This window comes from Ranitomeya variabilis, chromosome 4, assembly GCF_051348905.1.
Source record: "Ranitomeya variabilis isolate aRanVar5 chromosome 4, aRanVar5.hap1, whole genome shotgun sequence".
Classification (NCBI taxonomy): Eukaryota; Metazoa; Chordata; class Amphibia; order Anura; family Dendrobatidae; genus Ranitomeya; species Ranitomeya variabilis.
This window is the reverse complement of record NC_135235.1, coordinates 708,032,500-708,057,263: the sequence shown is the minus strand read 5'-3', so window position 1 is coordinate 708,057,263 and position 24,764 is coordinate 708,032,500. Positions and strand designations below refer to the sequence as shown.

The window sequence follows — 24,764 nt, the reverse complement described above, 5'->3', positions numbered from 1 at the left end:
GGGGCGAAATGTACCCGGGGGCAAACTGATAGGGGCAAAACATCCAAATCCCCTTTTCCCCATAGTCGCAGTATCTTAGTGAAATCTCTCACTGTGCTCGTTGCTCACTGCTCCGCAGTGTCTAGATTCGAATGTAAGAAATGATTCTTTAAGGACATGGTACAGTCAAGATCCTTATGTTTTGAGATTTTGCAAGAACTCTTCATAGTTATTTGCTTGAGTTTCCCAAAACATGAGTTACTTTCAATGTGAATGCTACCCATGCAGCTTTTTCCTTGCCTGGCAACAAATGGAGAAGCTTCTCATGTTGAAGAAGCTTACAAATCTGAGATCCAATAAAGACTCCTTCTTTTATCTTTGCTTTACTTAAACTTGTAAATTTATCAGTGAGATACTTCAATGGTTTTACATTTTTGCCCATTGTCTTTACAAAATTCTTCATTTGGCACAATGTGCAATGGTGGTAACAAGATGTTCTGTGAGTCAACAAGTCCTGGATGTAGAACATTTTTACTTCCTGGCTGAAGTGAATGTCGGAGAGGAGAGTCTCTTTTATTGTAGTGATATTCTCTTGTGTGAACATACAACGCTTAAAATATATAAAACAAACATTTTAGTGCACAAATTAAGTGATGGACTAACCGATAATTAAAAAATATACTTCATGAATGGCTGTTTTGATAAACCATTTCTTTGAGACAGTCAAATGTATTCCAATAGAGAGTCACTATAATGTCTCCTCCTACTTACATCATACCATAAGTGGAGGGGTTGAAGGGTACCAGGAGGGACAAACGGGCTAGATGAGCTCTAATGGAAATATCCCAGGTAGAACCACACATGGCCTAGAAAGCCCTACATATCCACTAGCATCCCTGCCTGCCAGGTTGGCACCCTAAAATGCAAAATTTGGCACCCCCGCTCCACGGCGGCTGAGCCTCAATTACCCTGCAGGCCCTGTGCTGATATAAATACAGGGAGCCTCGACCAGACAGAAAACAACTAGGCTAAAAGTGGAGAGGGATGCTGGGTCTCATGTGATAGGTAAAGATAGATATTACTTATCATTCTAATGCATGTTGATATATGATGCTTCTATGCCTTTGCCTCGACGCGTTTCTCCTTAGGTAGTTCATAAGGAGACTACAGTATGTTCATAAGAGGTATAGATGCTGGAGGATGTACAGAAGCCCATGGTGGTATACCTGGGCTAAACAGAAAGTGCTCTTAAATATGGCTACACAAGATGGGTAACCACCCACTGTGTGGATTGATAGGTCCCATACACAACCCACCCAAAACAAAGACCCTTGATTAGTTAAATGTAAAGGAGGTTGTGTCATACACTAATGATATCTTTAAAGATCCCCCATGCCGGTAATCCCCCGATATTTCCGATGTGGGGCAGCTCATACCTCTCCTGCAGGTTTATCTATCTGGAGCACTGGGTAGATGCTTGATTTAGTGCTGTTTTATGCCGATGTGATGTGTCTACCGGATACCGGAAGTGCTTGCGTTCCAGGTTTGAGTGCATAGACGCTCAGTGCGCATGTGCAAGGATTTTTTACTTCCGCTGATTGCCAGAAGTACTTGCGTTCTAGACTGGAACGCAAGGCAAAGAAGGCTTAGGCATGTCACAACGGAGCTGGAGAAGTTGAGGGAGACTGCTCTGATCCATCAAGATGCACAATCGCAACAATGACTGCAGATGTGAACAGGATGTGGCAGTATGACCCAGGTTGAGATGACAGTCCATGAACAGTGGCATAAGGAGGTCACATTTCAGTGACTAAAGTACATTTTTCATATAGCTGAAGAAACAGCCGCACTCATGATATGAATTTTCAAATGCGTAACATAGATGAAGTTTATTGAAGTCACCACCGTAGTAATAAAGTGTCAAGGTAACGTTTCAACCCCGTAATGGGTCTTTATCAAGCCTCACTGAAAAAAATAATAAATGTACATAAAATTAGTAACAAGGAAAAACGAAGTGCTGTACAGGAGTATGTGTGCTGTACAAAGAGTGACTACTTTACATATCCAAACAAAGAAAACCAAGAATATATACACATATATAGTACTATAAGTCATGGGAGAAGGAGGGGACATACCTATAGGCAATATATGAGAGAGTTCGGCAGGGCACGGAGAGGGACAAGGGTCCCGGTGGAGCTGCAGAAATGAAAGAGGTATATAAAGCCTCGGTATGTATCCAAGAATGCTGGTACAGGGGTGGTACTGGGGAGCGTACATGCGGGTCCTGTGTAGAAGGTGCCTGTGGTGATGTGCGCAGACATTGGACAGATAGTGAGAGGAAGCGCCACTAGCACAGGGTACCGATAGTGTCAGCGCAGTGGTGCGAGCGCACAGGGAGAAAGAGGCATAGAGACAAAGAAAGAATAAGAAGTATAAACGGGCAGAGAAAGTAAAGGAGGGAGGAAATAGAAGCGGAGAGAAAAGGAGGAATCATGGGTCAGAGAATGTATGGGGGAGAAAGGGGAACTAAGGCCAATGGAAAAAAGTAGGTGAAGCAGAATGAATGTAGCAAGGATAAAAGGAAAAAAGAGGGATAAGAGTAAAATGGATAGGTATGAAGAAAAAAATAAAAGATGAAGAACTTGAGACAATGAAAAAATAAAAAATACAAACTAAAAGGCAGAAGAATAAATGAAAAAAATAAATAAGAAAATAGGTGAAAAATTAAGTAAATAAACGAATGTAAGAATCCAATGAAAAACTAAAGGGGGAAGAGAAAAATTAATATAAAAAATACAAATATATACAAAAGGGAAAAAAAGGAAATAAAGATAGAAATATAACGGAATACACGTAAAATCACAAAATAACAGAAAAAAGGAAATATGTAAAAATTAGAAAATGGAAGATAAAAATGAAAAATAAATAAAAATGAAATTAGATAAAAAAATGAAAATGGAAATAAAGAAAAATAAAATAAAAAATATATAAAAAAATATTCATTTACTTAACTACTTTTTTTCATGTTTCTCTATATTTAGATTTTTAAATGTATGAGCAATAGTTTTAAGTGATATACTCAATTATGTTTTATGATTGTTTCGTGTGTTTTATGAAGTAAATATGTGTTAAATATGTGTTTAAGTCTGATTCCCCGCCCACTGGGTGTGGTGTTTTTTGAAAGGAGGCGTCTTCATGTGCCTTCTTTTGCTATAATTACCAGACCCTGTATGTGTATGTGTATAGACTGTCCTGAGGAAGTGGTGTGATCACCACGAAATGTGTAGAAATAAAGTCTATTCTCTATTACATCTACTTGGACTTCTCTGGTACATTATCCTGACAGGCGAGCAGCGCAGTCTGATGCCCCATTCTCTTCACCTAGCATAGGATCATCACATCGGGGCAGCCGCCAATGCTAAGTGCAGTGGTTGTGTCTCACACAACCATAATAGGTGAGTGAAGGGAATTTGTATTATCTCACGAATATTCCCTTTATCTCGGATAAGATCCTATGTTCACTCTATATTCCTTCTAGCTACCTTTTTGGGGTTATCGGCAGAGTCTTTAAAAAAACAACCAGACTCGGGAATTTGTACAGAGGCAGTACAATGCTCTCATTTTGTGTATCCAGACCTCTTTTAATGCACCCCATGATCCTGTTTGCCTTGACAGCCGCTGCCTGGCACTGGCTGCTCCAGGTAAGTTTATCATTAACTAGGATCCTCAAGTCCTTCTCCATGTCAGATTTACCCAGTGGTTTCCTGTTCAGTGTGTAATGGTGATATTGATTCCTTCTTCCCATGTGTAAAACCTTAAATTTATCATTGTTAAACCGTATCTGCCACCTCTCGGCCCAAGTTTCCAACTTATCCAGATCCATCTGTAGCAGAATACTACCTTCTCTTGTATTAGTGAACAAAATAGCCGACCCAATATTTAACAAAATAACAAATAATTAAAATCCAATATAATATGTTATAAAAATATCAAAGTTAAATATGGCCGCTAGAGAATATGAATGGCAGACCATTCGGAATACTGAATAAAAACAAGGGATCAAATATATGGAATTACAAAATATATATATTATATAAAAAAGAATTGAAAAAGGCAAGTGTTAAATATAACTGGTAAAAATAGTGGCACTACAAAAGTGTGCCTGTGTTTGGAGAAATAATAGATATGCGCTATAAAATAAAATGTAGAATATTCCAATAACAGCACAATAATGAACGGACACAAAAGAAGGGGAAATTTAAAACAATTATATACTAATAGACCAATTAATCACCTGGACCACATGGCGTGCAGATATGCATATCGGAACACATATATATACATAGACACAAATGAACAGCCATGATAGAAATATTATTATACTTTCCAAGATATATATAAATGTGTAAAACTAAAGTGTAAAATCAATATATATGAAAAAAGTGTAAGATACGTGATAAAAATATATAAAAATATATATACACTAAAATGCATGTGTAATATACCACTAAGAAAGTGCCTAGTGCAAGGGATTATATCACTCTATGTATATATGTGCCACAGACACCTAAGGTGGACTAAATTCACATAGATTAAATATTAGATGGCTGCGTTTGTATAGATTAAATATTATGTGCTTACAGCATAGATAAAGGCCGCCGGGCGCCAGGCAAGAGATACATATGTATATCAATACATGAATGGTTATTACCTTCAAAGGTCCGTTCCTCCAAACACAGTGCACCCCGACGCGCGTTTCGGATATACTCTGACGATACCCCTGATATACTCTGATACCCCTGGCGAAGGAGTATATCCGAAACGCGCGTCGGGGGTGCACTGTGTTTGGAGGAACGGACCTTTGAAGGTAATAACCATTCATGTATTGATATACATATGTATCTCTTACCTGGCACCTGGCGGCCTTCATCTATGCTGTAAGCACATAATATTTAAATTTCCCCTTCTTTTGTGTCCGGTCATTATTGTGCTGTTATTGGAATATTCTACATTTTATTTTATAGCACATATCTATTATTTCTCCAAACACAGGCACACTTTTGTAGTGCCACTATTTTTACCAGTTATATTTAATAAAGATATATCTTGTCTCATGTAACACTTGCCTTTTTCAATTCTTTTTTATATAATATATATATTTTGTAATTCCATATATTTGATCCCTTGTTTTTATTCTTCTCTTGTATTAGTACTGCTTTACACAGTTTTGGATCATCTGCAAATATCGATATTTTACTGTGTAAACCTTCCACCAGATCGCTAATAAATATGTTGACGATAATAGGTCCCAACACCGACCCCTGCGGTACCCCACTGGTCACAGTGACTCGGTTAGAGAATATACCATTTATAACCACCCTCTGCTTTCTATCACTAAGCCAGTTACTTACCCATTTACACACATTTTCCCCCAGACCCAGCATTCTCATTTTGTGTACCAACCTCTTGTGTGGCACGGTATCAAACGCTTTGGAAAAATCAAGATATACCATGTCCAATAACCCACCTTGGTCCAGTCTATAGCTTACCTCTTCATGAAAACTGATTAGATTGGTTTGACAGGAGCAAATCCTCATAAACCCATGGTGATATGGAGTTAAACAATTATTCTCATTGAGATAATCCAGAATAACATCCTTCAGAAACCCTTCAAATATTTTACCAACAGTAGAGGTTAGACTTACTGGCCTATAATTTCCAGGTTCGCTTTTAGAGCCCTTTTTGAACATTGGTACCACATTTGCTATGCGCCAGTCCTGTGTAACAGACACCGTCACTATAGAGTCCCTAAAAATAAATGGCTTGTCTATGACATTACTTAGTTCTTTTAGTACTCGTGGGTGTATGCCATCCAGACCTGGAGAAGTATGCATTTTAATCTTATTTAGCCGGTTAGGCACCTATTCTTGGGTTAGTTTGGTGACCGTTAATATAGGGTTTTCTTTGTCTCTCGGAATTTCACCTAGCATTTCATTTTCTACTGTGAATACCGTGGAGAAGAAGGTGTTTAATATATTAGCTTTCTTCTTGTCATCTACAACCATTCTTTCCTCACAATTTTTAAGGGGCCTACACTTTTACTATTGATATAGTTGAAGAACAGTTTGGGATTAGTTTTACTCTCCTTAGCAATGTACTTCTCGGTTTCCTATTTGGCAGCTTTAATTAGTTTTTTAGATAAAGTATTTTTTCCCTATAGTTTTTTAGAGCTTCAGCGGTGCCATCCTGCTTTAGAAGTTGAAATGCTTTCTTTTTTCTCTTAATTTCTCCTCTTACTTCTTTGTTTAGCCACATTGGGTTTAACACATACCACGATTCATGATGCTCAGATACAGCAGTGAAATATAGGTATAGTACAATGCCAGATTTCACTTCCTACATGAGCGATAGCTATTGTAAATTCTACAATACCATACAGCAGAGGGGCTTTATATAAGTCAATATGCCAATTTTTGTGACCTACTCCCTCTTCCTCAGTTACAAGTAGGCATTTTATTCTTAGCTAAACTTGCTGAAAAAAAAAAAAAAAACTACATACATTGAATATGACGATTTTTGAATGGAAAACTTTTTAAAGTAAACATTAGAAAGTATTAACATAGAACATTTGTAAAAGTGCAAAATGTGTAGCATATAGCACAGCCACATAGTATATAACACAGCCACGTAGTATATAGCACAGCCACGTAGCATATAACACAGCCACACAGCATATAGCACAGCCATGTAGCATATAACACAGCCACGTAGTATATAACACAGCCCACGTAGTATATAGCACAGCCATGTAATATGTAACAGCCACATAGTATATTGCACAGCCACATAGTATATTGCACAGCCACATAGTATATTGCACAGCCACATAGTATATAGCACAGCCACGTAGTATATAGCACAGCTATGTAGTATATAGCACAGCTACGTAGCATATAACACAGCCATGTAGTATATAGCACAGGCACATAGCATATAACACAGCCCACGTAGTATATAGCACAGCCATGAAGTATATAGCACAACCACATAGCATATAGCACAGCTACATAGCATATAGCACAGCCCACGTAGTATATAACAACCACCTAGTATATAGCACAGCCCACATATTATATAGCACAGACAACGTAGTATATAACAGCCCACGTAGTATATAACAACCCACGTAGCATATAGCACAGCCCACGTAGTATATAGCACAGCCACGTAGTACATAACACAGCCAACGTAGTATATAGCTCAGCCCACATAGTATATAGCACAGACCATGTAGTATATAGCACAGCCCACATAGTATATAACACAGCTCACGTAGTATATAACACAGCCATGTAGTGTAGTGTAGTATGTACAGACAGTAGTCTACAAGTAACAAGTCCCAGCATCACTCTCACTCAGATGCCATACTGTAGGTCTGTAGGACTACAAGTCCCATCAATGCTAAGATACCACATTGTAGGACTAGTCTACAAGTCCCAGACAGTACTGTCTTGCACAGAGGCCATCCACTCCCGCCACCGCCTGTCTCCATGGCCCATACCCTGTCCTCCCAGCCAGGCTCTGCATCCTCCCACAATGCTTTGCTCCAGGAAGGAAGACTGCTTCACTTTCACTGTCATGGACACAGGTGCTGCACTGCTGATAGTCTTTCTGTTTGGTGACGCGCAGCTTGTTCTCCGGGCACTGGACGGTCGGACCCAGCGCGGTGCTGAACGATCCCAGGATGGACCTCTGAGCTCTAAGGATGACGAGCTTGTCCTCATTCTCACCCGGAAGTGATGACGCAGCCCGGAAGTCACTCTGCGAATCCATGGTGAGACTGAGGACTCGGACGGAGTATTCTAATTAATGGCGACGCATCATGTGGCTCTCCAGCAGCTGCGAAACTCCCAGAGCTTTGTTGCCGGGGATGTGCTCCGAGTCCTGGGAGTTGTAGTGTGTAATACAGGGGATGAAGTCTGGCTGCTGGGGCCCCCCAGGACTCCTCAGTGTCGTTCCTTAAATGGGCCCCCCCATCTTGCCAGTGCCCAGCACCCGACACCGGTTTCCCAGGTTTGTTGAGGTGGAGCCTGTCGTACAGGTAATTCACACCATGGTCCAGGAATCCAAATCCTTGTTGTCTGCACCATCATCTTAGCCAGTTGTTCGCATCAAGGATCCTGTTTCATCTCCTGGTGCTATGCTCATCTACTAGAAGGATAGAAGAAAAAAACTACCTGTGCATCCAGTTCCTGTACTTTCTTCCCCAGCTCTTCAAAGTCCTTGCAAATTGTCGGTAGGTCCTTCCTTGCCATGTCATTGGTGCCAACATGTATCAGAAGAAATGGGTGGACGTCCATGGAACTGATGAGCTTTGGTATCCTATCGGTCACATCCTTGATATTCACACCAGGGAGGCAGGATACTTCTCTTGCGGTTATGTCCGGTCTGCAGATGACTGCTTCTGTGTCTCTCAGTAATGAGTCTCCCACCACTACCGCTCTTCTTCGCATCTTGGCTGTACTTTTTGTTGTCACTTCTGGGTGTTGCTGTCTGCCCTTTTCTTCTTTGCTTGCTGGTAGTGCTTCATCCTTAGGTGTGCCTTCTTCGTCCTCCACAATGCATTGGTATCGGTTTCTCAGTTGTGTGGTTGGTGATGTCTCCATGGCCGCCTTGTTTCTTTTGGTCACATACTTCCATTCGTCTGCTTTTGGAGGTTCTCTGATAGTTTCCTCACCTTCTGTGACCAGTAGAGATGCTTTTGTTCGGTCTAGAAAGTCTTCATTTTCTCTGATAAGTTTCAAAGTTGCAATTCTTTCTTCCAGACCCCGCACCTTTTCTTCTAAAAGGGCCAGTAGTCTACACTTCTGGCAGAAAACAGTACAAAACAGCTGACATGTCGCGGCTTTAAGGTGGGCTCACCGCCGGAGCCCACCTTAAAGCAGGGGATCTGCCAGCTGACGTACTATTCCGTCAGCTGGCAGAAAGGGGTTAAAAAATATATTTTTTCCTAATTGATTTCTTTTTTCACCTATTCACTTTATAACATATATATTTTTATATTTTTTAAGTTTCCACATAAATTTCCCCTTTTTTTTATCCATTGACTCTTTATATGATTAGATGATTAGGAGCATTATTTATACTACTATACAAATCCTTGGGTCTGGTTTTATATGCATTTTTTAATTTTGATTTTATATATATATATATATATATATATATATATATATATATATATATATATATATATTTATATATATATATATATATACATATATATATATTTTATTGGAGTATTCGTTCAGACATGTGCACATGTCTCTTTTGTAGTATACTGTCTGCCAACATCATTAAATAAAGGCAAAACAAATTTATATTTAGTCTGATATATTTATTTATTTATATATATCAATTGTCCTATATATATATCCATTGTTTGATTCTTGTTGGTTTTCTCTTTTGAGTGGTCTCCACTCTTTTTTTTCACTTTATGGCTATCACCGTGGTGGGGTGATTAATATTATATACAGTCACAAATATTTGGGTATATGCATATATAACCCCTATACAATTCTATAGTGTAATCTGGTGTATTCCCAGCAAGTGTTTCTTCCATACACTTCTGGCAGGTGAAGTTGAGCTCTTCGTCTGGTCGATCTGTGAACATGTAGCACATGTTGCAGCTCACGATGTAGGTTGTCACATCTGCCATGTTGCTCCTAGATTCTGCAGACTTGCTGTGTGTCCTCCTTCTCGTGTAATCTACTGAATCAGCCAAGCTTTCTTGCAATAATGTCCTAGAGGCAAAGATTTAGCCATGCTTTCCAAGCAGCTGGTCCCCGCTGTACCAAGTGATCTTCTTGCTGAGGGAGACTCTTTGCTTTTCCCAGAAGGCACCTGGAATATACAAATTGCCCTCCTCAAGCTTCAATCCCTGGCCTAGTACACACGCGGCTCCGCTCCGTACACCTCGTACACACACAGCTACACTCAGTACATCCCGCACACACGGCTCCGCTCCGTACACCCCGTACACACACGGCTCCGCTCCGTACACCTCGTACACACACGGCTCTGCTACATCCACACTGTAAACCCCTCCTGACCCCACACATAAACTTCTCCTCATCCAGCACCATGACAACCAGCACAGCAGAGTCCTGCATACACTGAGGCCCCGATCATGTGACCCCTAACTCCTCCCCTCCTGTGACCTCATCACAGGTCCTGTGCGCACAGAACAGCCATGTATGTCGAGTGCGGCTTTGCATGTGGAGGGTTCACACCAGGACTGTAGCAGGTAAAGACCCCAATATCCACAGGTGTCCCTTCTAATTGGGGGGAAACTATCATCTCTATTAATCTTTGGACAGTTCTGACAAACACGAAAAAGTGCCCCTTTATGGAGGTGACAGAAAGTCTGTTTAGTCACTTTGAAGGGACAAAAAAACGGTCATAGGAGCGCATGCGAGACGGTGAGTTGATATAAAATCTTCAATTATTAGTTTCCACAACGCGTTTCAACGGAATAGCTCCGTCTTCCTCAGGTGGCAGTTATCTACCACCTGAGGAAGATGGAGCTATTCCGTTGAAACGTGTTGTGGAAACTAATAAATTAAGATTTTATATCAACTCACCGTCTCGCATGCGCTCCTATGACCGTTTTTTTGTCCCTTCTTGATTGCAAGGCATCCGGCTGGGGCTGCAGCGTATCTCCCATTTTAACCACCCCTAACACCAGCTTGGCGCTCCTGTGAAGACGTTTGTCATTTTCTTTTTGTCTATGTTTAGTCATTTTAGCTTCATAGTATCAGCTCTAATCCAATGGTGAGAGAGCGATTTACCCTGAAGGGTCACAGATTGTGGGGTTGTTATATAATGTTATATTTAGGGGGTTTGTGTTGTCTCCTTATAAGAATCACAATGGTTTTGTTCCATTTCTGCTGATAGATACAAACGACCCAACTATGAAAGATGGGAACCAAGGAAACATGTATTACTCCCATAGTACGTAGCCCCCACACAGTATAGTGTTCCCCCAGTACCACCATCACCAATTTTATTTTGTTACATTTAAATACCTGTTTTTGATGTTTTTCATTTAACATATGGAAGCCTACTGGAAAATTCTAAAAAAAATACATCATATCCAGAGGGTAAAAAACCCTGTACATGGAGACATTGGCATCAAATAACTCCTGTCTTGTTGTTCTTACAAACAAGCTTTTAAAAAACCTGAAACTTCTGTGTGTGAATCAGACCTGAGATCTAACATGATAGAAGATTACAGTGCGGGGAAGACGGGAAACCTTCATATAGACGGCCGGTGGTGATGGAGTCAGTGACGGACTCTGGACAAATCTGTTTCTAGAGCCGTAGTAGAAGATGGAGATGTCGTCCTCATCATGAAGTCGTTATTTCTCCTGTCACGTGTAATGAATATCTCCTGCAGTATTGCTAATGCCGATTCCAGGGTCGGTAAATGAGACGAGAATTAGCGTTATGGAAGATGAGTCTATGAGAAACGTATTCAGCTGCCGACTCCGAGGGAGAAACTGCTTGTTGTCTGTGGCCTAAATATATAGGTTTTATTAGTAGATGTAGAGAAGAAAACTATATACTGTAAAATAATAAATCTCCTCATATGTTTCCCTTATTATCTCCAGTAATTGTATTATTACACAGGAATTTTATGATGTTACATCGGCTCATCTTCTTCTCATTCAGGTCTCTACAATATTGGATGCTTTCAGTGAAGATCGTCTATATAAGAGAATTTCCTGATATTACCTTCAAGATGGACATGGACAATATAGCGGAGAAGATATTACACCTCACCCTAGAGATGCTCTTCCAGCTTACTGGAGAGGTGAGAGATTCTGATGATGTCACATTACATCATTCTTATCTATGGGAATAACAGATGGACAGAACTGGAGAGGTGAGGACTCTGGAAATGTCTGTAGTGAGATTTATTAATGTGTTCTCCATAACCAGAATTACACAGTAGTGAAGAAGACCTCTAGTGAAAGCTGTCAGGACCCTGTGTCTGAGGGATGGGGAAGACCCCTGAGCCCAATCACGGTGCTTCCACCTCACCCTCTCGTAAATGAGGACATCAATGACCAGAAGATCCTAGAACTCATCTACAAGATGATTGAGCTTCTCACTGGAGAGGTGACACTGCTGGGAATGTTGGGACATTGTATACTAAAGCTATGAAGGAATTGGGGAGATGACTGTATCGTTGTATTTGTCAGGTTCCTATAAGGTGTCAAGATTGTGTCATCTATTTCTCCATGGAGGAGTGGGAGTATTTAGAAGGACGCAAACATGTGTACAAGGACTTCATGCTGGAGGTTACTCAGCCCATCACAGCTCCAGGTAATAGACAGGACTAAATACATACGGTCTATAATTATCTGTATGTAAATAATGAATTCAGTCCCTGTATGTGTTTCCTCCAGATCTATCCAGTAAGAGGACAACACCAGAGAGATGTCCCCGTCCTCTTCTTCCACAGGACTGTAAACAAGATGATCCCAGTGTTCCTCAGGAACATCAGGTAGATGGAAAGAAGGTGTCAGGAGATCTCCCCTATGATGTGTAGATGGCTGTGAAGGTCTTTTGCTCAGTCTTGTTTTATCCTCCAGTATTATATGTTTTATACTTGTGTAATGAGAACGGTGGAGATGGCAGGATTAGAGCTGATCATAGATGTGACTTCTCCATCTGTCTGTGACTTTTACAATATTTGTTTCAGGGTAAAGATCTGACCCATATTAATACTACAGAGAAATGTGTGAGGGGTGATGAACAGTGTAAAGAGGAGATTCCTACATATGACTGCCCAGGTGAGTAGTAACCACTAAATGCAGAGAAGTCACAGATTCTTCTCAGACACCGACTCTGGCTGCTTTATCGATGTTGTAGTCCATATCACAATCAAGTGATCACCATTTTGCCTCTAGACCACAACATTTTCCTCCACCCAAAACTGATCAAATGACTGTGCATTGAAAGACCTTTTCTATAGAACTTACCACCTGGACAATCCATCTACCCCCTAAGATTAGAAGATGCTGACCCTTGCCTACCCAGATCTGTAAACTACAAAGCCAAATGACAGCGTACATAGAATGTGTTGACAAGTTAAAATCACTTGAATTAAAAATATTATGATGAGCCTGTAAGAGAAAAGAGAGGGTTATGATGCTGTTGGCTTCCTAGAATCCTGATATCTTATTGGATGAATCTACCTTCTCTCCCTTCTGTGCTGCTGAATGTGCTCATATGGTCCCTACAAGACCACGTCCAGTCTTTCTGGCCAAACTTCGCTTTTATGATCGACAATATTAAATGTGCAGTGAGGCCAAGTGTGAATTTCTGTACAGTAACAACAGAGTTTCCCTTTATCCTGACTTTTTAGTTTCTTTTAAAACCTACTAACTTTAAACAGGATTGTGATAAGCTACACACAAAAAGTGGGCATGATATTTGCTGGCATGGCTCGAGCCCTGTTTTCATGGATTCAATACACATCATAAATTACATTATGTCTTCGATCATAAGGAATTCAGATTACTGCACAATGTCTCCTGAAATGAGGAGCACAAATACTTTCACTACTGTATTGATCAGGACTCCTAGTAGCTCCAATGCTCCACCATAAATGAGTGCAACTCCGGTTTAGTGTTGAAGTTTAACCTCATAGATACATTGTTTTTGAGAATGTATTTTTTTTTTTATTCTATACCTTTTGTTCATTCTGTATGATAGTTTGATTGTGGTGGGATTGGCCTGCCTCAGTTATGTCAGTCTTCAACTCCCTTTTAGTCTTTAAAAAAAAGGTCTCCATTACCTCTTCCAAATGCCCTAGACCTAAATTTAAGACACCTAAGCACTGCACTCAAAGTTCTTTTTGAATGTCTAAGGCCATGTTCACACTTCGCGGTTTTTACCGCGGATCCGTGGCGATTTTGATGCTGCGGGTCCGCAGCAGTTTCCATAGCGTTTACATTAACATGTAAACGCTATGGAAACCGCAAACCGCAGTGCACATGCTGCGGGAAAAAACGTGCAGAAACGCAGCGGTTTACAACCCGCAGCATGTCACTTCTTTGTGCAGAATCGCTGCGATTCTGCACCCATAGAAATGCATTGTTCCGCTTACTTCCCGCATGGGGCTGTGCCCACGTTGCGGGAAGTAAGCGGATAATGTGCGGGTGGTACCCGGGGTGGAGGAGAGGAGACTCTCCTCCAGGCCCTGGGAAGCATAAATAGTGTAAAAAAAAAAGAATTAAAATAAAAAATGATGCTATACTCACCTCTCCGCGCTGCACGCGGCCGTCCGGTATCAGGGTTGGTGTGCGAGCAGGACCTGCGGTGACGTCGCGGTCACATGACCGTGATGACGCCGCGGTCACATGACCGTGACGTCACGAAGGTCCTTCTCGGCACAGCATCTTTGGAACCGGAGCGCCGCATGCAGCACCGAGGAGATCCGGACATCGGAGGGTGAGTATAACCAATTTTTATTATTTTTAACATTACTATTGATGCTGCATATTGCTGCATATTCAGCATCAATAGTATAGGAGTAATCCCGCAGCGGAAACCGCAAAACAAACCGCAATAAATCTGCAGGGATAACCGCAGCGGGTTTGCCCTGCAGATTTATCAATTCCGCTGCGGGAGAACCCGCAGAGGACCCCGCAGAGTGTGCACATAGCCTAATATTTCTCCTTCAAACTCATCTGACAGAATATATTGGCACATTTGATAATTTAATTGCCAAGATCCAGGGAGCCACGTACTCTAATTACCTTAGTGAGGTTTCACTAAAATAGTCAGTTTTGCTCATCATCCTTTAACCCCTTTACATGGATCTGGACTTACACAGAGACCCCCTAGGCTTGGGCGATGGTGTTACATGCTGTTCTTTGGGGTGAAATAGGAAGAATAGTCAGGTAACCGGGTCACAACCAGCAGGACAGAGAAAATACCAAGTCAGAATTCACGAGTAGTCAGTAATCAATCCGTCTTCACAACAGGAGATGATTCACAAGCTTGGAGCTGAGCACAGAGGACTAGACCAGAGGAGAAAATGGCTGTATGTGGCAGCATCCAGCCATAAGGTTCAAGCTTTAGTAGAGTGTGATGCTTTCCAATTGGCTAAAGCAGGGAGCAGATTACTGCAGCTGGACAGCCCACACACCCACACTGCCAGACTTGATGGTTTTACACATCTCAAGCAACTTAATCTGAGTAGCTGGACAGAGCATGCACTGCTCAGAGCTTCTGATTCCGACGTCTCCTCACCAGCACTTCCTGCAGAATGAATAAGGCCGTGCCTGATGCCATAAGCAGACTATGCAGGAGCAGATCCCAGATGGGACATTGCATTTTCACAAGCCTTAACCCCTTTCTGACCTCGGACGGGATAGTACGTCTGAGGTCAGAAGCCCTGCTTTGATGCGGGCTCCGGCGGTGAGGCTGCATCAAAGCCAGGACATATCAGCTGTTTTGAACAGCTGACATGTGCCCGTAATAGGCGCGGGCAGAATTGCGATCTGCCCACGCCTATTAACTAGTTAAATGCCGCTGTCAAACGCAGACAGCAGCATTTAACTACCGCTTCCGGCCAGGCAGCCGGAAATGATCGCATCGCCGCCCCCCGTCACATGATCGGAGGTCGGCGATGCTTCAGAATGGTGACCATAGAGGTTCTTGAGACCTCTATGGTTACTGATGCAGGCCTGCTGTGAGCGCCACCCTGTGGTCGGCGCTCACAGAACACCTGCATTTCTGCTACATAGCAGCGGACATCAGATCGCTGCTATGTAGCAGAGCCGATCGAGTGGTGCCAGCTTCTAGCCTCCTGTGGAGGCTATAGAAGCATGGCAAAAGTAAAAAAAAAAAAAAGTAAAAAAAAATGTGAAAAAAAATATAAAAGTTTATATCACCCCCCTTTCGCCCCAATCAAAATAAATCAATTAAAAAAAATCAAACCTACACATATTTGGTATCGCCGCATTCAGAATCGCCCGATCTATCAATAAAAAAAAGCACCTGATCACTAAATGGAGCGCCCCCACACCGCCGCTGGGCCGAGGGGTACCCGGCGCCGGGTCTCTGAGAGTCTCTGTTCTGGGGTTGTCACGGTGGCTAGACCCGGTCCGTGACCCTGTCTGTCAGTGGGGGACGTCCAGTGCAATAAGTGTGGATAATGGTGCAGTTGTGGGGTGCAGGTCGCGGTAAATAACGAGGACACCAGGTTGCAGTCTCTTTACCTCTTTACTGAAGATCTCTGGGTCCTCAGTCCGGAATCCAGATCACCAGGCTGCGCAAGTCCGGCCGGTCCAATAGCACTTCCAGAGTTCACTTTGCAGGTGGAAATCAGTGCCTTCCTTCTTAGCGCTATGTGTTGTAGTCCTTCCCTGCTATGCTTACGGAAAGTACCCCACAACTGTTGTGTCTGTTTCTTAAGTTCCCTCACAACTCGATTAGATGATCTTCTGCTAATCCTCCGTCCCTCCCTGTTAATCTGGTTGGAACGGCACCCGTTTGATGGGTAGGCTCGGAGCTCTTCCGGGACCCTAGAGACGCCCCTCTCCACAAGTTGCCCCCCAAGACTTCATAGGTGATTTTAGTGAGACAGCCCGCCTGAGACTGACTGTCCTGCCGCTGTTTAGAGTATTGCTTGAAGCTCAGTGTTATAATACTCTCTCGGCGTTCCGGCCACCGGTTGTGCGCCTCAGTAGGATGTTGCCTCGTTCTTACAGCACGACTCCTACTGGTATTCTCCTATTGCTTCGATCTCGTTTCTCACTCAGCACAATATATCTCTCTTCTAGTCCTTCCTTAGGGCACCGCCGCTTCTCAGTGCAGGCACGGTCCCGTTACTTTCTTTCCTGTAGCCAGGTCTCCATCAGGGTCCCAAACCTGACAGAGACCCTACCGAATCCTCTCCTGCAACACCCTCTGCCACAAGGTGTTGCCTGGTTCACATCCAGTCAGCTTTCTCTACTAACTTCCTGCCTGACCCCCAGTTTACCCACAATGGTGGGGAGTGGCCTAATGAATAGCACCCTTAGCTCCCCCTGGTGGCCCGGCTGTGAAATGTATTGGTGTCTGTGATACCTGGTCAGATGAACTCCTTCAGTGCCATCAGACGTACCATGGCTCCCCATTGTTGCGGGGCCACAGTACTGCAACGACCAGGACTCTGGGGCGCTGCATAAACGTTGTAGCGAGAAAAGAATTTGAAACGCCAGAATTACGTTTTTTTGGTCGTCGCAACATTGCATTAAAATGTAATAAAGGGGCGATCAAAAGAACGTATCTGCACCGAAATGGTATCATATAAGCCCTCAAACGACCCCGATCATGAAAAATGGAGACGCTACGAGTATCGGAAAATGGCGGAATTTTTTTTTTTTTAGCAAAGTTTGGAATTTTTTTCACCACTTAGATAAAAAATAACCTAGTCATGTTAGGTGTCTATGAACTCGTACTGACCTGGAGAATCATAATGGCAGGTCAGTTTTAGCATTTACTGAACCTAGCAAAAAAGCCAAACAAAAAACAAGTGTGGGACTGCACTTTTTTTTGCAATTTCACTGCACTTGGAATTTTTTTCCCGTTTTCTAGTACACGACATGGTAGAACCAATGATGTCGTGCAAAAGTACAACTCATCCCGCAAAAAATAAGCCCTCACATGGCCAAATTGACGGAAAAATAAAAAAGTTATGGCTCTGGGAAGGAGGGGAGCGGAAAACGAACACGGAAAAACGGAAAATCCCAAGGTCATGAAGGGGTTAATATGGCAAAATGGCAGAAAACCAGAGCAGTATAAATCCCCATAAATTGACCCCATTTTGGAAATTATAACCCTCAGTTAGTATTTGAGTAGAGACTATTTTGACTCCACAGGGCCTTTTTGGAAATTTGCACGCAGTGGATGTTGGAGAGTAAAAATTGTAAATATACCATTTTATTACCCAACACAAAGTGACTAGATTGTGCTTGACCGTAATTTAACCCCTTACTGACCTCGGACGGGATAGTACGTCCGATGTCAGCTCCCCTGCTTTGATGCAGGGCTCCGCGGTGAGCCCGCATCAAAGCAGGGACATGTCAGCTGTTTTGAACAGCTGACATGTGCCCGCAATAGGCGCGGGCAGAATCGCGATCTGCCCGCGCCTATTAACCAGTTAAATGCCACTGTCTAACGCAGACAGCGGCATTTAACTACCACATCCGGCCGGGCGGCTGGAAATGACGTCATCGCCGACCCCGTCACATGATCGGAGGTCGGCGATGCTTCTCAATTGTAACCACAGAGGTCCTTGAGACCTCTATGGTTACAGATCGCCGGCAGCTGTGAGCGCCACCCTGTGGTCGGCGCTCACAGCACACCTGCATTTCTGCTGCATAGCAGCGATCTGATGATCGCTGTTATGTAGCAGAGCCGATCGTGCTGTGCCTGCTTCTAGCCTCCCATGGAGGCTATTGAAGCATGGCAAAAGTAAAAAAAAAAAGTTAAAAAAAATGTGAAAAAAAATAAAAAAACATAAAAGTTTAAATCACCCCCCTTTCGCCCCAATCAAAATAAATCAATAAAAAAAAAAATCAAACCTACACATATTTGGTATCGCCGCGTTCAGAATCGCCCGATCTATCAACAAAAAAAAGCATTAATCTGATCGCTAAACGGCGTAACGAGAAAATAATTTGAAACGCCAGAATTACGCTTTTTTGGTCGCCGCGACATTGCATTAAAATGCAATAACGGGCGATCAAAAGAACGTATCTGCATCGAATTTGAATCATTAAAAATGCCACCTTGGCATGCAAAAAATAAGCCCTCAACCGACCCCAGATCATGAAAAATTGAGATGCTATGAGTATCGGAAAATGGCGCAATTTATTTCTTTTTTTTAGCAAAGTTTGGAATTTTTTTTTCACCACTTAGATAAAAAATAACCTAGTCATGTTAGGTGTCTATGAACGCGTACTGACCTGGAGAATCATAATGTCAGGTCAGTTTTAGCATTTAGTGAACCTAGCAAAAAAGCCAAACAAAAAACAGGTGTGGGACTGCCCTTTTTTTGCAATTTCACTGCACTTGGAATTTTTTTCCCATTTTCTAGTACACGACATGGTAAAACCAATGATGTAGTTCAAAAGTACAACTCGTCCCGCAAAAAATAAGCCCTCACATGGCCAAATTGACGGAAAAATAAAAAAGTTATGGCTGTGGGAAGGAGGGGGAGCAGAAAACGAACACGGAAAAACGGAAAATCCCAAGGTCATGAAGGGGTTAATATGGCAAAATGACAGAAAATCAGAGCAGTATAAATCCCCATAAAGTGACCCCATTTTGGAAATTATAACCCTCAGTTAGTATTTGAGTAGAAACTATTTTGACTCCACAGGCCCTTTTTGGAAATTTGCACGCAGTGGATGTTGGAGGGTAAAAATTGTAAATATACCATTTTATTACCCAACACAAAGTGACTAGATTTGTGCTTGACCCTAATTTAAGTGGCTTCTAACTTTAGTAGTGCCAAATACATGGATGCTAAATGTGGTTTGGCACACTGCAAGGCTCAGAAGTGAGGGGAAGATTGGACTTTGGGAGAGCCGATATTGCTGGATTGGTTTATGGAAGTCATGTTGCTTTTCAAGAGCCTTTGAGTTTTGTTTGTGTGTACATCCCCATAATCTATTTGGTTTCTCCATACTTTAACTCTCTTGTTCCACTGTGTTGTTTTGTGAGTGTATTTTTTATGATTATTATTTTCATTTATCCCTGTCCGTCTTCCCCTTGTTTGTCTGTTTAGTGCATTTCTATGCAGTTAAATTTCCACCCTCCCTGGGGGAAGGAGGGAAGAAGGGACAGGAAAGGGTTAATTTAGGTGCCTAGTAAGATACTTGAATCTGGCATCTCCACCTTCAGGAGTAATGTGGGGGACAGGTCACCCCTAGTTCTAGGAACATGATTAGCACCCAAAGTCCCCAGGAATTGAAGTTTTTATTGATATTATTTTCACCTACATAACATTGGTGGCTTTTTATTCCATATTTGGGAGACAGAATGGACAAGCAGTTGAACACCATGCTCCACTGGTTCATGCTATGCAGTTTTCTATTAGACTGTGAACTCTCGTTGTCTTGATGAATAATTAACTTTTTTTACTTAACTTGCCATTTTACAGACAGTTTAAGCAAAATAACACATTCAAGGATATTTTATTTAAAAATAATGATTGGTTTTATTTTTGGCAGATGACTGCACCAGATCAGAGGGACAGCTGACACCTTCCATTTTTAAATCAGAAGATTTTGAGATCCCACAGGACACAACTGGAGTGAATGCCATTATTTCAGCTATACCCTCATCCCTTCACAACAAAGATCTGTCATCTGATCCTTTGAAACAGGTCCTATTTTCTGATTCATTTCCAACTGCAAATGAAAATCAAAGTCACAAAATAAGCATTAAAAAACAAGCTGATCCTAAAGCAAAGAAGCCATCTTCACATTCAGAATATGGAAATAATTTTCGTCTCGAAAAGTATTTTCTTAAACATCAAAAAATTCATGCAGCAGAGAATAGGTTTCCTTGTTCCAAGTGTGGGAAATGTTTTAACCATAAATCAGATCTTAGTAAGCACCAGAGGATTCACACAGGGGAGAAGCCATTTTCATGTACAGAATGTGAAAAATGTTTTAACCAGAAATCAAATCTTGTCAGTCACCAGAGAACTCACACAGGGGAGAAGCGATTTTCATGTTCAGAATGTGGAAAATGTTTTATCCATAAATCAGCTTTGGTTATTCACCAGAGAATTCACACAGGAGAGAAGCCTTTTTCATGTTCAGAATGTGGGAAATATTTTAAACAGAAAGGGAATCTTGTTAAACACCAAAGAACTCACACAGGGGAGAAGCCTTTTTCATGTTCAGAATGTGGGATATGTTTTAACCAGAAAGCACATCGTGATGACCACCAGAGAACTCACACAGGGGAGAAGCCTTTTTCATGCTCAGAATGTGCAAAACAGTTTAACCGGAAATCAGTTTTGGTTAAGCACCAGAGAACTCACACAGGGGAGAAGCCATTTTTGTGTTCAGAATGTGGTAAATGTTTCATCCAGAAATCAGCTTTGGTTAACCACCAGAAAATTCATACAGAGGAGAAGCCTTTTTCCTGTTCACAATGTGGAAAATGTTTCAACCGGAAAGTGCATCTTGGTAGCCACCAGAGAACCCACACAGAAGAGAGGCCTTTTTCATGTTCAGAATGTGGGAAATGTTTTAACCATAAATCAGATTTTGTTAAGCACCAGAGAATTCATACAGGGGAGAAGCCATTTTCATGTTTAGAATGTGGGAAATGTTTTAACCATAAATTTAACCTTATTATACACCAAAGAACCCACACAGGGGAGAAGCCTTTTTCGTGTTTAGAATGTGGGAAATGTTTTAACCATAAATCAGGTTTGGTTAAGCACCAGAAAACCCACACAGGGGAAAAGCCTTTTTTCTGTTCAGAATGTGGGAAATATTTTAGCCAGAAATCACATCTTAATAGACATCAAATGAGCCATACAGGGGAGAAACCTTTTTCATGTTCAGAATGTGAGAACTGTTTTGCAGAGAAGTCGCTGCTTATTAAACATAAGAGAACCCACACAGGGGAAAAGCCTTTTTCATGTTCAGAATGTGGAAAATATTTTGTGAAGAAATCATCTCTTCTTAATCACCAGAGCAGTCACACAGGGTAGAAGCCTTTTTCATGTTCTTAATGTGGGAATTGTTTACAAGGAAATCAACTCTAAATAAACATCAGAGAAGTCACACACGGGAGAAGCCTTTTTCATGTTCAGCATGTTGGAAATGATTTAACCAAAAATGTTCTTCTTAAAGGGGTTGTCTACTAGTTCGACTGCTCCTTGTCATACCTCATGTTTGGCCTTGTTAAAATAAAAACAATTATACTAACATTCCGAGCCAGTGCCGTTGCAGCGGTGTCTGCATTCACTTTCCCAGGGCTCATGAGAGGTTACATCACAACAGCCCTGCACCCAATTGTTACCGGCTTCACTGTCCCTGCATCCGGACTTTTTCTTGCTCGATCTTGTTCGATGTGTTCAAATGTGGTGAAATTGATATACTGAATGCAAGTGCAGACACCACTGGAACAGCACCAGTATGAAAGATTTGACTAATAAAAATAGACACAGAGGAAAAACCAGTTAATATATAGAGGGCTAATATATAAACAGATATCCCATCATCCAATATTAATTATAGAAAGACTGATCGCCACCTGTGTCAAACAATATAGTGAGACCACTAAGAAGACAAGAAATAATAACATGCACCAAGTATGAACCAAACCAGTGAAAAAAATGATGGCAGAGAATTTTTCAAGTTTTTAGATATATATCTCTTTTATTTTATGGCAAGAGCAGAAAAACAGAAGAAAAGTTTTTAATATTAAAATTAAAAAGTAGTATTATTAAGATAATAAAATTGTATATATGTACGGTATATTGCTCACGGGCACATATCAAATATATATATATATATATATATATATATATATATATATATATATATATATATATATATGTTTATATGGTACAATATATGATTGCACAAGGCTGGTCTGAATATTTTATATGCTGGATACCCCGATAGGTATAACAAATATCAAAGAACAAAGTGGGGATCATATGTAACACAGAGTAAAAAATATATATAAAACTATAGACAATATAAAAGCCAAAAGTGAGAATGTGTAAAATATTATATATATATATATATACATACATATACATGTATACACATATATAGAAAACGTAACACATATAAGATTTATTATGAAATTATCAAAAAAAGTGCAATGAGTGCAAAAAAAGGTGCAATTTGCCAATAACAATTAGATGCTGTTGTAAATATAGGTTGTGCATATTACACAAAAAACAGGTGCTGTATACACATATGATCCAATACTGCTTACTTATAAAACTGGGGGAAATATTTCCAGGACCGCCAGGTGTTTGATAATGTGCTCCCCGACACGTGTTTCGGACCCAAAGTTCCTTCGTCAGTTCGTCAGACGAAGGAACTTTGGGTCCGAAACATGTAACGGTACTGGCAGGCACGGCTGGTATACAGGAAGACATGGCAGGTACAGGTAAAGTGGGGACCTGACAGCTAATGCAAACTAATGCATGCAAACTAAAAAAAATAAGTTGCTCAGGCACCTCCCAACAGGTGGAGGCATCTTAAATAATTGTCTCCCAGCCATTGGCTGGAGACACTTTAGGATGGTGTGCGCTGTCAATTTAAGAGCCTGGGAGCTTGCATGCTCTAACTGCAGTGCCCGGAGATCTCCCAGATGTGCGCATACCCCGGGAGATCACAGCTGCATGAGGAAGTGAAGGCCGGGGCGGTGAGTGAGCCGTGTCCCTTCTGGAGGAAAGGAGGATGGAAATTGCGAAGGAAAGACAACGCTACTGTACCCCTTCCTTTACTCCCCCTCTTCTTCAAGTTCACAAGAAATCTCTCCATAAAGAGAGGGTCATGGATGTTTTCCTTGGGCTCCCACAACCTCTCCTCAGGACCGAACCCCTTCCAATTCACAAGAAAAAGGGCTTTTCCTATTATCCTTTTAGTGGCCAGAATATTCTCTACCTCGAAAACATCTTTAGACATTACTGGAGCAGGAGTTGCACCCGGGTCCTTGAAGAAGGAGCTAAAGACAACAGGCTTGAGGAGAGATATGTGGAATAAGTTGGGGATACGTAAAGCGACTGGAAGCTTGAGCTTGTAGGATACAGCATTAATCTGCTTGAGAACCTCAAAAGGACCAATAAAACGAGGACCCAGTTTGTATGAATAGTCACTTCAAGAAACCGTTCACAAATGCATGGCAGTCTAGTGATGTTAAGGGATGTTTCACATGTGGTCACTACGCGGCCTGTTCCCACATCATGCCTAGTAAGGTCTTTATCAGTAATGTCACAGGTAAACAATGTACCAGAGAATTTATCAACTGCAGCAGCAGAGGTGTGGTATACAAGGCTACGTGTGATTGTGGCATAGAGTATGTGAGAAAGATGATCAGGGAATTTAAACACAGGATAGGTGACCACATAGGGGGCATCCTACACAAGAGGAATACACCCATATCATGATATATTAATAACTGCCACAGTGGCAATGTCAAATGTATTACATGTATGGGTGTTGAGAAAGTCCCTAAACCACTCAGAGGAGGTAACTGGGATTGATTGATCCTGCAAAAGGAAATGAGATGAATCTTTTATAATAATCTTTATTTATATAGCGCTAACATATTCCGCAGCGCTTTACAGTTTGCACACATTATCATCGATGTCCCCGATGGGGCTCACAATCTACATTCCCTATCAGTATGTCTTTGGAATGTGGAAAAACTGGAGTACCCGGAGGAAATCCACTTAAACATGGGGAGAACATACAAACTCCTTGCAGATGTTGTCCTTGGTGGGATTTGAACCCTGGTCACCAGCGCTGCAAGGCTGCAGTGCTTACCACTGAGCCACCTTGCTGCTTTACCTCAAAACTAGTCTCTGGAGGCCTGAATGACCAACTTAATTATGGATGCTTTGTCTGAATATCCCTCGTCTACCACAATCATACTGACTTGCTGAAAATAATTCCAACAATTTTTGGGGGATCCTGCCTAAAAAACTTTATTTATCCTGTATTGCTGCTTAC

General features: G+C 41.6%; 1 protein-coding gene across 1 annotated transcript; it reads left to right on the top strand.

Moving 5' to 3' along the window:
- The first annotated feature begins 10,199 nt into the window (after nucleotides 1–10,199).
- Nucleotides 10,200–22,557, top strand: LOC143766504 (uncharacterized). Its single transcript, XM_077254243.1, has 7 exons — nucleotides 10,200–10,282; nucleotides 11,710–11,851; nucleotides 11,980–12,159; nucleotides 12,243–12,366; nucleotides 12,450–12,547; nucleotides 12,746–12,836; nucleotides 20,277–22,557. The coding sequence occupies exons 1-7, from the start codon at nucleotides 10,233–10,235 to the stop codon at nucleotides 21,776–21,778; spliced, it is 2,187 nt and encodes a 728-aa protein (XP_077110358.1). The 5' UTR covers nucleotides 10,200–10,232; the 3' UTR covers nucleotides 21,779–22,557.
- The last annotated feature ends 2,207 nt before the right edge of the window (nucleotides 22,558–24,764 follow it).

Bases quoted from the DNA above. Each gene is read 5' to 3' on its own strand.
- LOC143766504 (XM_077254243.1), top strand. From the start codon at position 10,233: ATGTCGAGTGCGGCTTTGCATGTGGAGGGTTCACACCAGGACTGTAGC. The intron at 10,283-11,709 runs GTAAAGACCCCA...CTTCTCATTCAG, and splicing joins TCACACCAGGACTGTAGCAG to GTCTCTACAATATTGGATGC. The intron at 12,367-12,449 runs GTAATAGACAGG...TGTTTCCTCCAG, and splicing joins TCAGCCCATCACAGCTCCAG to ATCTATCCAGTAAGAGGACA.